This window comes from Pipistrellus hanaki, assembly GCF_964339955.1.
Source record: "Pipistrellus hanaki genome assembly, chromosome: 4".
In the NCBI taxonomy this organism is placed as follows: Eukaryota; Metazoa; Chordata; class Mammalia; order Chiroptera; family Vespertilionidae; genus Pipistrellus; species Pipistrellus hanaki.
In genome coordinates this window covers 49385017-49399780 of record NC_140506.1, presented here as the reverse complement: position 1 = coordinate 49399780, position 14764 = coordinate 49385017, and the positions used below count along the sequence as shown (strand labels likewise).

The 14764-nt window shown below is 34.8% G+C and overlaps 1 protein-coding gene across 1 annotated transcript; it reads left to right on the top strand.

The window, feature by feature from the left end:
* Positions 1-248: 248 nt before the first annotated feature.
* Positions 249-14556, top strand: RIOK2 (RIO kinase 2). The gene is made up of 10 exons (XM_084881778.1): positions 249-392; positions 1735-1873; positions 2589-2705; positions 4679-4854; positions 5717-5805; positions 8054-8245; positions 9973-10065; positions 10815-11333; positions 13314-13410; positions 14221-14556. The coding sequence occupies exons 1-10, from the start codon at positions 327-329 to the stop codon at positions 14383-14385; spliced, it is 1653 nt and encodes a 550-aa protein (XP_084737904.1). The 5' UTR covers positions 249-326; the 3' UTR covers positions 14386-14556.
* Positions 14557-14764: the final 208 nt, after the last annotated feature.

The following is a 14764-nucleotide window of genomic DNA, read 5'->3' as shown; positions in this document are numbered from 1 at the left end:
GTCCTTGAAGCAGTTGGTCCTGACAGATATGAAAAATAAAACGTCATTAGGACAGCGAACACTCAGAATCCGCCAACTCATATACATTTTTAAAAAAACACACACTGTAAAATTCACTCTACTTTTTCCATAATAGGTTCTTCCTAAGCCCCAGACGTTTTGCTTCCCCGGGCCAGTGAGAGTCGTCCGTCTATTTATCAGGAAGGACCTAAAAAAAAAAAAAAAAAGGAAGGAAGGCGCGTGCGCGTGCGCGGGAGGCGGGGTTCCGGCGTGCCTTGCGCTCTCCGCTATCCCGGAAGCGGGCTCTGCGCTGGCCCGGGGCTGCCATGGGGAAGGTGAATGTGGCCAAGTTGCGGTACATGAGCCGGGATGACTTCAGGGTCCTGACCGCGGTAAGGAACTCGCCGATCCCCCCGGTCCCCTGCCTGTCCTCCCCGTGCGTCCTGTTCCTGGGAGTTTCCCGGGAGCGGAGCGTGCTCTGGGCCCCGGAACGCGGCCGAGACTGGAAATGAGACAAGAGAAGACCAGAGAGTCGAACTTTTCAAAAGCTTTTGATCGGAAGCTTTTATGGTCTCCCCAACAAGGACGGCAAAGGCCCCTGTTCTAATTGTGTCCTTCCATTCTGCTCTCCTTGTGCTGTAGCCACACGCATTTCCGTGGCCCGGGAAGTTATTCTGAGCCTGGACTTCTGGCCGGCTGGGAAGGGGTCAAGGCTCCTGAGAATGAATGGCATTGAGTCCCCTGCGCACAGACTCACGCTCATGGCATTCTTCCAGGTCCATTCAATCAACACATTTCTCCGGTTTTTAGTAATGATATTAGGGAATTTATCGGGGCTCAGACAAGACAAGGGAGACAGATCATCAAGTAAACGAAAGTTTAGTAAATAAAAGGATAAATCAGACAGGAAGTCCTATGAAGAGGATAAAGGGATGGAAACCTTTCATAGTGGCTGGGGAGAATGAGTGCTGTCTTTAAGTACTTCCCTCTGTATAAAATCTCCTTTTCTATATTCAATGCCTTCCATATCTTACTCCAAAGCATTTTCCAGCCTTCTTTTCATAAACTCTACATGCTATCCCACCTGAGCTACCATTGTAATAGCTGTTCCTGTGCTTTGTATTTTCTTGCCTAAGTGCCATATCCAAATCTTTGATTGTCTTTCCCTGGTATTCCCTTGTCTGCTTTTTCTGTAATCCTGTATCTCAAAGTCTCAAGTGCTGCTACCTTCTGAAGCTGATCCCTCAGCTAAACGTATTCTTATTCGGCCCTTAGCTACCTCCTTTTTTACCTAGTACAATTAGATGTGCAAATTTTTATTTCCACGGGTAGATGATATATTCTCCAGGGGTGGAGAGTATTTTTACATATTTTTAAATCTTTTACAATACTACATATACTTTCTCAATAATACTTTCTTAATAAATATCTAGAGTGTCTATAGTTTTTAAAGACTAATATTTGGATATAAAATATTTTAGTATTTACCACATGTCAGTAACTATTCTTTTCTCTTGAAGTATATATCATTTAATAGTGAGATGGAATATGAATATCAGTGATCATATATCAAACCGTGATTTAAAATATATCCAGAGAACGTAGTGATTATGTCTCAGAATCGGATGGGGAACTGCATGGTCAGAGAAGTTTGAAGGAGAAGTTAATTTCTTAGCAAAGTTTGATAGCAGCTCTGTGTTGATTATGATTACAAAATATTTCCTTTAATTTCAGGTTGAAATGGGCATGAAGAACCATGAAATAGTTCCCTGCAGTTTGATTGCTTCTATAGCCAACCTTAAACATGGTGGTTGTAATAAAGTTTTAAGAGAATTAGTGAAACATAAACTCATAGCTTGGGAACGTACCAAAAGTAAGTATTGGAGGCGCCATTTATGATTTTTCATTGTAACTGGCTTCTACCAGATCAAGCCTTCCAGGAGGCAGAATTTGCCAAACCAGAAACTGACAGAACTTCCACAGTATACTTCTGTGATCTGTGGGTTACAGCAATCAGGGGGCCCACCCACATCCAAGAGAGTGGGAAAATAGTCTGTGCCTCCTGGTAGAGGATTAGCAATTCCAGTTACCTAAGAGCAAGCAGGATATACAATAGATATTAATGCTGCCATCTTTGGAAAATACACTCTGCCACCATTTGTGTATTTGTGGTGACGGGTGAGTTTCTGTTTTTCAGCCTATCATGGATCTATACTTTTATAAAATAACAACAAAAAATTCATTACTAGAAAAATGAAACTGATAAAATGTAGGTGCAAATTCCTTATTAGATTTGAAGACATAAAATAATTTGGTCAAATTGATATAAAAATTATTTAACCACTTCAGTTTCTGTATCTTGTCACGGACTAGTAACATAGACTGGTGTCAGTCTGTGGTCACACTTTGAGTAACACAACTCTAGAGAAGAAACACAAATTATAGGAAGAAATGCTAAACTTGTAAAACTGGATAGCTAATCCTTTCCAGCTAAGATTTCCCATATTTAAATTCTCATGACTTGAACTGATGTGACTTAGTGGTTCAATGTAACTAAAATATGATCTTTCTCCTTTGCTTTTGTCTAGCTGTCCAGGGCTATCGGTTGACAAATGCGGGCTATGACTACCTAGCTTTGAAAACTCTTTCTTCTAGACAGGTAGTTGAGTCTGTTGGAAACCAGATGGGTGTTGGCAAAGAATCAGGTAAGTACTAACAGTACTATTGAATGCATTTTCCTTACCCTGAGTATAGTGGATCATTACTTTGTCATAAGTATTATTAAAAATTAAGTATACCAAGAATTAGTTTTCCTCTAATTGAAATCTTTGGCAAATACTTTATTTGTTCTTAATCTGTTAAATTGGATGTTTGTGATAGCTAAAATATGTAACATAAAGAAGTACTAGATGACTGAATATCTAAAAACCACAAACTTTTTCTTCAGAGTAATATGATCAATAAGGCAAAGTTGGGTATGTATAAAACATAGAAAAGCATTCTAAAATACATTTCTACCTGTCTTCCACATAGAAAATACATAAATATTTTCTATGTGGAAGACAGGTAGAAATGAAGAACAGGGAATGATTTTATATACTTTTTTTTTAAATATATTTTATTGATTTTTTACAGAGAGGAAGAGAGATGGATAGAAAGTTAGAAACATTGATGAGAAAGAAACACCAATCAGCTGCCTCCTGCACACATGCCCCCTGGGGACGTGCCTGCAACCAAGGTACAAGCCCCTGATCAGCATCAAACCCTGGACTTCTGAGTCCGCAGGCTGACGCTCTATCCACTGAGCCAAACCAGTCAGGGCTATACACTTTTTTTATCCAATACAGTTTATCTTATATAATTATATTGTTTATCTGAACTGAGGAAGGAAAATTAAAGTTGAGAGAAAAAGAATTATTAGGAAGCCTACTCCAAAAGAGGTTGCTATATATTTCAGATGGTTTGTAGTATATCTTCTGTATTAATATGCAGATTATGGTATATATTGAATAAGTAATATAAGTGCTAAATAAAGTAGTGTGTATGTGTATATACAATATATAAAACAAGAAAATGAAATATCTTTTGAGCTACACTTTCTCTTAATTTATGTCCAATATTTTTCAATTTAAAAAATAATGGCTTTTTTTTAAGAACTTTTTTTTTCTTAAAAAATGACAAATAGTACAAAAGAGAGTACAATAAGAAAGCAATCTCGTCCCTAACCCAGGTCTTAATCTCTTGTTATTACTTCCCAAAGCTATCATTGTTTATTGATACCCTGCATATCCTTCTTGAAATATTCTAAAAACTTGTATAAATACAAATCTATACTGTATTAAGCATACATATGTACACAGGCACATATCTTTTTAATATCAGGTAAAAGCAGACAGTACTTGCTATTCTGCACCTTGATCTTTTTCCATTTCATGCATCCCTGATATTTCACATGAGCAGATTTGTCTCTCATAGTTGCTGGGAGCTACCATCAATCCATAATTGATTTTACTAGTTCTAGATGTTAAACACATTCTTAAAAATTATGTACTCTTTAAAACTGTGATATTACCAAATTTCCCTCCAAAATGTTTTCACCAATTTATAATCCCACCAATGTAAGAAAGAGGCTATTTCTTGGTAAGTACAGTAATAAAGTTTCCCATAAATAATTAGGACATATTCTACATTTTAATATTACAAATAACAACTTGTCTTGACAGTTGGAATACTTAAGGAAATATCTACTCCATCTAATTATGGGATTATATGCTGACAGTTGAATATTATTCATTGAAGCAATTGTTTAAGTGAACTTGTTTTTGAACAGGAAAATATTATTAAGTCACTTCCTATACATATGGGACACTAAAGAACAATTAAATTAGATGTTTTCCCACTAAATTGAGTTGAGCATTGATCTCCTTTAGAAACAATATCCTTTGACACATTGCATCCCTGTTTGTTTGTTTGTATATAGTAGATATTAAATACATGTCATCATAATCATTTTGGATTGTAATTAAATAAAGAAAAATTTGCTGGCTGGTAAGTATTTCTGGTGTTTAGGAAAGATAAAATTTGACACATATAAAATCAGACAAAGTTAGAAAATTTGAATTGTTTCAACTTATTAGCACAAAGGTATAATAATGTTCTTTTAAAATCTTGGCTCTAGATATTTATATTGTTGCAAATGAAGAAGGCCAGCAATTTGCATTAAAGCTTCACAGACTGGGAAGAACCTCCTTTCGAAATCTGAAGAACAAGCGTGATTACCATAAGCACAGGCATAATATGTCTTGGCTTTATTTATCTCGTCTCTCTGCCATGAAAGAATTTGCCTATATGAAGGTATTTTTTAAATAATTGTTCATTTCAGCTTCAGTATAGAAAAAGTTAAGCATAGGAGAAAAGATGGATCTATGGATGATCTGAAGTAAAACTTTCTTTGTTATTGTTAATCCTCATCCAAGGATAGTTTTTCCATTGATTTTTTTTTAGAGAGTATGAGGGAGGGAGGGAGGGAGGGTTGGGAGAGAGAAAAACATTGATGTGAGAGAGACACTTCAATTGGCTACCCCTAGCACATGCCCCTATTGGAGCCGGGGATCTAGCCAGCAACCCATGTACTGCTGGCGACCCTTCAGTGCAAGGGCAGATGCGCTAATCACTGGGCACACCAGCCAGGGCTGAAGTAACATTTGACTCAGACTACAACAATGTGTATATCATATTTGGTCTGAAGAAAAGGTCAGTGCTCTATAGACTAACATGCCTAATCTATTGGAATATTTCATTCCTTAATGTGTCACAAGACAGAGTCTTTCCTAAGTCACACTATATTTTTATTTTATTTTTTAAGCATATTCCAATAAATGGCAAAAACCTAGAAAAGTATACAGAATATATCCTAAAGGCAGAGATTTTTTTCACAATCACATTTGTAATCCTAGCACAGTATAAAATATTTAGTAAATGTTCAATAAATGAGTATTTGGTGAAAATGTGAATTAAGTACACTGGCTTAATTGTTTTTTTTAAAGTATAGCTCATTCTGCGCTGTGATTAAGTCATATACAAATAATCATGTGTTAACCGTAATTTTGTAAAGGCTTGGATTTTTTTTTTCTGGTTGTGAGCAGATATATTTCTTTCATTGTTCCTTAAAAATTAATGACCTCTTCATTAGTTTATGCTGTTTGCTATGTTTTAGGCATTGCATGAGAGGAAATTTCCAGTTCCAAAGCCAATTGATTATAATCGCCATGCAGTGGTCATGGAACTCATAAATGGCTATCCTCTGTAAGTATATATTATTATTATTGTTATTGTTGTTATTATTATTATTATTATTATTATTATTATTATTGAAACTGTGGGTCATAATAAATGTAAGGTTCAATTTTTAAAAGTAAAATTGTTTTTAAAACTAAGTAGAATATTATTTTTGGGAGATTAGAAATTAACATATTAGCAGTAGACTCAGAGGTAAATTAAAAATGCAGTTTCATTAACTATGTATTTTGCTATCTCTATGATTCATTCAACAAATGTTTATTAATAATTTAGTATGTGCCAAGCACTGTTTCAGGCTCAACAGTAAACCAAATCTCTGCCCTCACAAAGCTTACACTCTGATGGAAGGAGAATATATAGTAAATAGCTAAGTAAGAAAATATAGGGTGGGGCAAAATAGGTTTACAGTTGTTCATATGGAAAATAAATAATAAATAATAATACAAGAATAAACTCTGTGCCCTGGTTGGTGTGGCTCAGTTGGTTGAGCATCATCCCATGCACTAAGGGGTCTCGGGTTCAATTCCCAGTCAATGCACATGCTCAGGTTTCAAGCTCCATCCCAGTGGGGGGCATGCAAGAGGCAGCCCACAAATGTTTCTCTCTCCCCATGTCTAAAATCAATTAAAAAAAAAAAAAATATTGAAAGAAAAAGAATAAACTTGTGAATACTCACAACTGTAAACCTACTTTTGCTCCATATGTATATATCAGATGGTAGTAAAAGCTATGGGTAAAAATAAAGCAGGGTAAGGGGATAAGAAGGACTGAGATGGGTAAAAGAGGTGGTTATTTTAAATGGGTGCTCAGGGAAAGTCTCACTGATAAAAAACTCTTGAATGAAATGGGGGGGAATCGTGAAGATATCTAAGAAGATTCCAGGCATAATCCATGGGGTGGAAATATTCCCAGAATCTTGGTGAGGTTGATGTCATTGTGGCTGGAGCCAAATGAGTAAAGGAGAAATTATAAGTGATAAGATCCTAAAGACAGTAGGGGATCAAATCATTAGAATTTGTGGGTCATTTCAAGGGCTTTTAATTTTTTTATGGAAATATATTTGACACATGATATAAATTATAGTATTAATATTGATTTGATGCTTTTATATATATTGTGATTTGATTTCCATTGTAGTGATATTTAGCACAAGGACTTTAATTTTGATTGAGATAAGAAGCCTTAGGACGGTTTTGTACTGAGAATAGATATGGCCTGACTAATGTGTTAATAGGATCACTGGCTGCTCTATTGAGTCTAGACTGAAAGGAAAATAAGAACAAATTAAGAAGACAATTGTAATCATCCAGTCAAGAGACAGGTAGTTTAGATCAGTTATAGATGTCAAGGTGACGAAAAGTGGCCAGATTCTAGAGATGTTTTCTAGGAAAAGCCAGCATGATTTTTTTAGGGTTAGATATTGATACGAAGGAAGGTGCAAGTCAAAGGTAATAACTGAGTTTTGGACCTGAATCATGACTTAATTGAAATAAAGCTGACATTTATGAGCTGGAAAACCAAAAGAACAGTGTGAAGTTAGAGGATGGAGCAGAATCAGAGTTACAGTTTGGGACATAGTAAGTTTGAGATACATAATAGTTCAGAGGAGAAATCTAGATTGAAGTCAATATGTGTGTGTGGGGGGGGAGGGGGAGTGGTGTTTAAAGCCATGAACCTGAATGAGATCACCGGAGTGATTTTAAGTAAGAAATATAAGATAAAAAAAGAGGCTCTAGGATTAACCTTTGAGGAACTCCAAAATTTAAAGTTGGGGGGAGGGGGGAGGGAGGAGAATTAGCAGAAAAGACTAAGAAGAAATCATTAGTGTGGACGGAGGACAGAGGACAGCCCAAAGAGTTGGAATACCAGGAGTCAAGGGAAGGAAGTGTTTCAAGGAGAGGGAAGACGTTAACCGGAAAACCAAAAAGGATGAAAATTGAAAATTGGCCATTGGTTTTAGCAACATAGAAGTCATTGGTAGTCTAACAAGGACTGTTTTATTAGAACAAGGTGGATGAAAAATGGTTTGTTAGAGTCTGGGGAAAAGATTTGGAGAAAGCACATGTAGAGGAGTTTGGTTGTAAAGAAGATCAAAGAAAGGATGTGACTATGAAAAGAAAACACAAAAATCTATGCAGGATGTGGCTTTTTTTTTAAGAGATGAAAGCTGTTGTGTCTAAATGCTGATGGTAATAAACAGGGAGACAAATAATGGAAATAATGTATACACACATTATACTTAAAATATTTTCAGATGTCAGATACACCATGTTGAAGATCCTGCATCAGTGTATGATGAAGCCATGGAACTAATTGTTAAACTTGCAAATCATGGATTGATTCATGGAGATTTCAATGAATTCAATCTCATTTTGGATAAAGATGACCACATCACCATGATTGATTTTCCACAAATGGTTTCAACTTCTCATCCCAATGCTGAATGGTATATGCTGAAATTGATTGTGAATGTGGGTGTGCTTATCTGTGATGCGATCAATTTTTTATTTATAATTTCCAACTTTATAATGCTGTCATTTGGGTCAATAACTACTTGGAAGTGGCTGGTGTTAGTGGTCTAAAATTCTGGGTTTTTTAATCTTAAATGATATCAAACTATTAAGATATTTCCCCTGAAATAATCTTATTCCTCATTATTTTAAAGGGGAATGCACTTTGATCCAGTTTTTAAAACCTGTTCATTAGCTTATGTGTATTTTAGACATCTGAAGAAACTGCCTGCTTTATAAACCATTAAAACAATTTGAATTACTCTTAAAATCTGACAGACTTTCAAAACTCAAATTTTCTTTGCCATGGAACCCTTTATTCAAACCAGCATTTAGGTGGAAACCCAGTTTTAAGTAAGCCCAGTCTGTTTACTTAAACAAAAGTAGGGACATGGAAGGAACCCCATCTTCTCTGCCTTTCCCCTTCTCCATGGTTGCTTCCAAGAGAGCTTCACCAGGCATAACTTAATAATATTGATGGCCTTACTAAAAGTTATGGATTTGGACTGGACTCAGTTGTTAAACCAATATCTCTCATGTCATTTTTAGCCTTTGTTTTATTGTTAGAAAAGAATTCCCACAAAACCTCATCCCTGACACAGGGCAGAACCACTTTGTGTACCATAATAATCTTATTCCTCACATTGCTTAACCATTTAAACCAGCCAAATTGTGAAATATGACAATATCTTTATTTGTATTCCATGATGCAGTGGAGCATAATTCAATTAAGGGTATTTTTTTTATCCTCTCCTTCCAAGTTATAAAATGAGAAGCTCCTCCTTTTCCCCAAAGATAACTGTTATCACTTACATAATATGAGCAAAGTTTGGGCTTAAACCAGTTTGTGTTCAGTAAAGCTCTTCTTCCTCCTGATTTTTATTAGAAAATATCTATACTTACTCTAGAGAAAGAAATGTCATTTAAAAGTAAACAAAGAATATTCTCAACAAAACAATACTAATAGATTAATGCCTGCCACTTGAGTGGTTAATATATCTTTGGATGATGACAAATTACCATTCTTATTAAAGTGGTACAGCATAGTCACAATAAAGGAACATCTAGGAACCCACAGAATTAGAGACAGAAGTATAACAGATTATGACATTCCAAGTTAAGGCTGCATTATTCTTGAATGCATTGTAATTTAATTTGAACTTTTATGAACAAGTAATTGAGTGAAGGAGTTCTGTTAAGCACAAAATATCAACTTAAAAATTAGCCTGCCATATTCGGTCAAACATTTAATTAACTCACCCCTAATATCTTGGTCAGACCACATGATTTTGTGGGCCTCACATGGCCCTCAGACTGGATGCTCCCCACCCCTGCAGAAGAAACCCGCTGCCTCCAAATTATAGGCCTTCTTTCCTGAGATACATATTCATCCTATTGCATTATAGGAAAACCTTATGTTGCATATGGGAAAATCTTGAGTTTTCTAACCATAGGTGCCTTTGACAGCTTTTATTTCTTCTTAGTTCCTCTGCTTTTACTTTTAGTTCTTCAAACTTTCCAAGTTTTTTTCTTTTATTTTTCTTTTAAGTAACATCCTTTTTCATGTAAGGAGTAGAAGTGTCATAACAAATACTAAGGATATTGTCATTGACTAATAAGGAAAAATGAAATCCTGTATAAAAATTGATTCTTTATTTTGCAGGTATTTTGACAGAGATGTTAAATGCATTAGAGATTTCTTCATGAAACGTTTCAGCTATGAAAGTGAGCTTTATCCAGTCTTTAGTGATATCAGGTTTGTACTTCTCATTGCTTAAAACTAGAACTCTGTTTAATACCTGATTTATTTAGTTTTAAAAGTTAACAGAATCATCTAAAATATGGTAAAATAGTGAGCTTGGCATATTGTAATCATTGTTGAGTGTCAGCTGTGTAATATATAAATGAATCTTAAAATCTAAAAACTACCTGGTTTTTATCTATTAAGACAATATTACTGAATTTGGGGGAAGAACACACCTAGTTGCTTATAAATTCAAGAACTTTTATTCGTTGTAGGGATGTTATGTGTATAATCCATTTGTAAGGAATCAAGCCAAGTGTTTATCAGAGTTTGTGTTTTTCCTTTACTCAGAACTGGAGCTATCTATAATTATAAATACATTCTGAAAGCCAATTTTTCTCACTTATTTTACACCCTTAGTTAAAATACTGTTTTCTCACTTGGGATGACTGACATAACTTAAAAGAAGAAATCTTCAGGTGCTGTTGAAAGTTCGTTTATTAAATCAGTAAAAACCAACAGAAGTTTTTGTGACCTTTCTATTAATATCTATTACTTTTCACAGTCATATTATTTTATTTGTAAATATTAGCCAGCTTATATTTTTTATATTTGTATATTTAAGTAATTTAAGTATTACATTTCAGGCAAAGGAAAATATTAAAGTACTCACTTAAGAATTACAGTTTTTTCAGAGTAATAAATATTTCTCCATATCAAGTAGGTTTTCACCTCTGAATGCTTGACATTTCTTTTACTAGGAGGGAGGACTCTCTTGATGTAGAGGTTTCTGCCAGCGGCTACACAAAGGAAATGCAGGCAGATGATGAACTCCTTCATCCAGTAGGTCCAGATGATATTGAAACAGAGGAAGTATCTGAACTTTCATTTTCTGATGAAGAGGTATCAGAACATGCAAAGGTGTATAGATCAGAAAATCAAAGGGAACGAAACTCTGCCGATGAATCAGGTGACTGCTGTGGCAGATTGCCTGGGGACCTTGAACAAATAAAGGAAGACGATGTGTCGGAGGAAAGTGCTGATGCACATGATTTTGACATGACTGAATTCAATCAAGCTTTAGAAGAAGTAAAAGGGCAGGTTGTTGAAAACAATTCTGTAACTCATTTTTCTGGGGAGAAAAACAACACTGAAAATGACACCAGGCAAGATGGTAAGAGAGGTCAAGGAGGAAGCCCCACGGGCTCTGAAGAGTATGAAGATGAATGCCCTCATCTGATTGCCTTGTCATCGTTAAACAAAGAATTCAGGCCTTTCAGGTATAGATTTCTGTTGATTGATTTTTTTTTTTTTTCTTTAATCTGGAGATCTGTACTTTCCTCGATTCTGGTAAATGAGTATTTCTTCAAATAGCATGGCAGAATTGTATTCTGAGCTGGCCTTTAAGTGTAAAATGAAAGCAAATAACCCTTTTGTTAAAATTCCTATCATCTTCTACAATCAACCTGATGCTAGACAGCTTATTGATTCAATTTTAAGCAGTCTGCCTTGAAGTACAAACTGATTATTTTCAAAGCCTTAATACAGATCTCATTCAACTGATCATGTTTTAAATGGATAAGTTATTTGTGTGTGTGTGTGTGTGTGTGTGTGTGAATATATATATATATATATATATATATATATATATATATATATATATGCCTAAGTCACCAATATTACCGTCAGCCAGTTACTGTGATGCACACTGACCACCAGGGGGCAGGTGCTCAATGCAAGAGCTACCCCCTGATAGTGCACTCCCACAGCCAACCTCTCAAAGCCAACCAACCTCCTGCAGTCCCTCCCCCTGGCTGGCAGGCCCCGATGGGCTCCAATCACCAGGCAGTCTTAGGGACCCTATCTGTGCACAAAGTTGTGCACCAGGCCTCTAGTATTTTCATTTTATTTTATTTTTTTAATTTTTTTTACTCTGTTCATAATGAAATACAGTGAATTTTCTTTCTTTTTTTTTTTTTTAATATATTTTATTGATTTTTTTACAGAGAGGAAGGGAGAGAGATAGATAAGAGAGAAACATCGACCAGCTGCCCCCTGCACACCTCCTACCGGGGATGTGCCGCAACCAAAGTACATGCCTTGACTGGAATCGAACCTGGGACCTTTCAGTCCACAGACCGATGCTCTACCACTGAGCCAAACCGGTTTTGGCTACAGTGAATTTTCTGTGATATTTTAATATATTCTGTTCTTATTTGTTCATGTAAAACAATGTTGTAATGTTATGTTCTTTTTCTTTCAAGAACTTTTTCCTTGCAAATATTAATCTGTCTCAGCATAGATTAGCAAATCATCTAAAGTTTAATTTTTAGATTTGGGATAGTTTATCCAGAATCAAATAAATAGTTTAATGAAATAATAGTTTTATTTATTTCAAAATAGTAATTTGACAATTAAAATTAAATTAGTACATTTATTAGGCATTTCTCAGTACATGTTCTGGCTTACATTCTAAGGCTGCCTTTATTGTTAGTCTCATTGTGAAGCAAAATACAAGAATTTTGTTCTTTTTCCATATAACTGTGTATTGAAACTGAGGATTATTACCCCTTTAATGATAAACATGTAAAATTTAATATTAAGGTTGCAGGGGCTCAGAATTTGGAGTAATAGGAGAAAATTTACATAGCCTAAATAGTCTTCTAAGCACAGAATAATTTGTTCTTACTCTTTAAACACATGTTGGGGAAAACTTTTATTCAAAATAAAGTATAACATGTTTCTGAAAAATATTGACTTAAAAATTAATATCATTTGAGTTTCTTATACGTTAAAACTTTGAACAATGCGTAAAACAAATTAGACAGTTTCTATCATTGCAGTTTTCCTTAGCAGAGCAGTGTAGAGCACTGTCTCTTCCATCTGCTTTGTGTGGGAAGATAGCAAGAAACACTTCTAAGGATTTAGTTTGTAAGAGTCATATTTGTGTATAGTTAAGTGAAAGAAGAGGGGAACATTCATGAATTGTGGCTAAGTGATAATAAGTTTTGATGGCCAAAATAGTCTACCATTTTGAAATTTTGATAGTGACTATCAGAATGCTGAAAATGAAAATAGTTAATATATTTGGCTAAATTGTGGGTAGTTTTACCTTCACAGAAATGTTAAATATACTGTAATGGTATTTCTGAGGAATTTTATGTCTTTAAGTTTTATCATCATGTAAGGAATGATATAAATTAGTTAAGCATAATTAACTATAAAAATTAACTAGATGAATTGTACTGTTTTAATTTTAGAGATGAAGAAAATATGGAAGATATTAATCGATCTAGAACAAGAACTCTGAGTGTTTCTTCTGTGGGCAGTATTTTAAGCTGTTCAACAATTCCTCCGGTAACAATTCATTCAACGTTTACAAGTGTTTATTAGGTCACTACTATAGTCAAATTGCATGTAAAGGTTACGTGATGTACAAGACAGTCTCGGCCTCACATGTTAATAGTATAAAATTATAAGTACAAATTCAGTAACATAGGAATGACCAAAGCTTTCGGGAAAAAGGCAGCATGTAAGTTAGCTTGAATTTGAAGGATAAGATCATAGAAATTTAGATCAAGGAGGGCTTGGCAGTCATTGACAGCCTGTGTCCTAAGTGATAAGAAATCATTTGGATTTATGGTCACTCACTATGAGAAAGCATTCAGCATCTCCCCAAAATTGTATGTAGACTTTTCCTGGGTAACTGCTGCCCTCAGCTCATTTCTACACTGGAAGTTATGAAGGATCTATTTTGGATATATTTTTACCAGTAGTGAAAGCTTTCAAACATAATTTTTTACTGCAAAGACATGCCTATTTTTACTTAGAAAGCAGAGGAACAAGTTTTTATCTTCTCAGTTTTAATTATTTTGGTGTGAGGGGTTTTTTTCTTTCTTTACGTTTTCCTGATGGACACTAGGTGGCACTGCGGTAATTTATTCAAAGAATTGTGACTTTACTATAATCTGTATTTTTGTTAGGAATGTAATTTATTTTGTAACAGTTTGTTTTTTATTGCTGATTTGTATAATACTGTTAGTATTTGGAATTTTAAAAATACATGCTTTTAACAGAAATTTGAAAAATATTAGCACTTTTATTGAATGTTTACTTCCTATCAAAATGGTTAATCATCAGTGATACTAATTATTGAAATCTTTCCAGGAATTGGTGAAACAGAAGGTGAAACGTCAGTTGACAAAACAGCAAAAATCAGCTGCCAGACGTCGATTGCAGAAAGGAGAAGCAAATATATTTACCAAGCAACGGAGAGAAAATATGCAAAATATTAAGTCAAGCTTGGAAGCAGCTTGCTTTTGGGGAGATTAATATGTTTAAGATCTTAAATATTTTTCAAGAATTTACTGTGACCCCTTTTTAAGCCACCTTTAGTCTTATTTGGATCAACATAGATAAATAAATAAACTCTCTTTCCTGTATAAATTTGGCTCATTCAGTACATGTTTTCTAAAGAACAATTATGGTAATACAATTTTCCAAATAATTTTGATGATCGGTACATTTGCTAAAATCTATTTTTCAGAATAATTTTGAATAGGGATATTTGGGTATATTTTTAAATCTAAATGTCATTTCTGTTGTGTGTTTTTGTTGTTGTTGTTTATTTTGTCTTGTCCTCTACCAAAAATAGGTAGGTTGCTTACTTTCAGATCATAGCTCTTCCGCTCACTAGTGGAAACAACCTTAG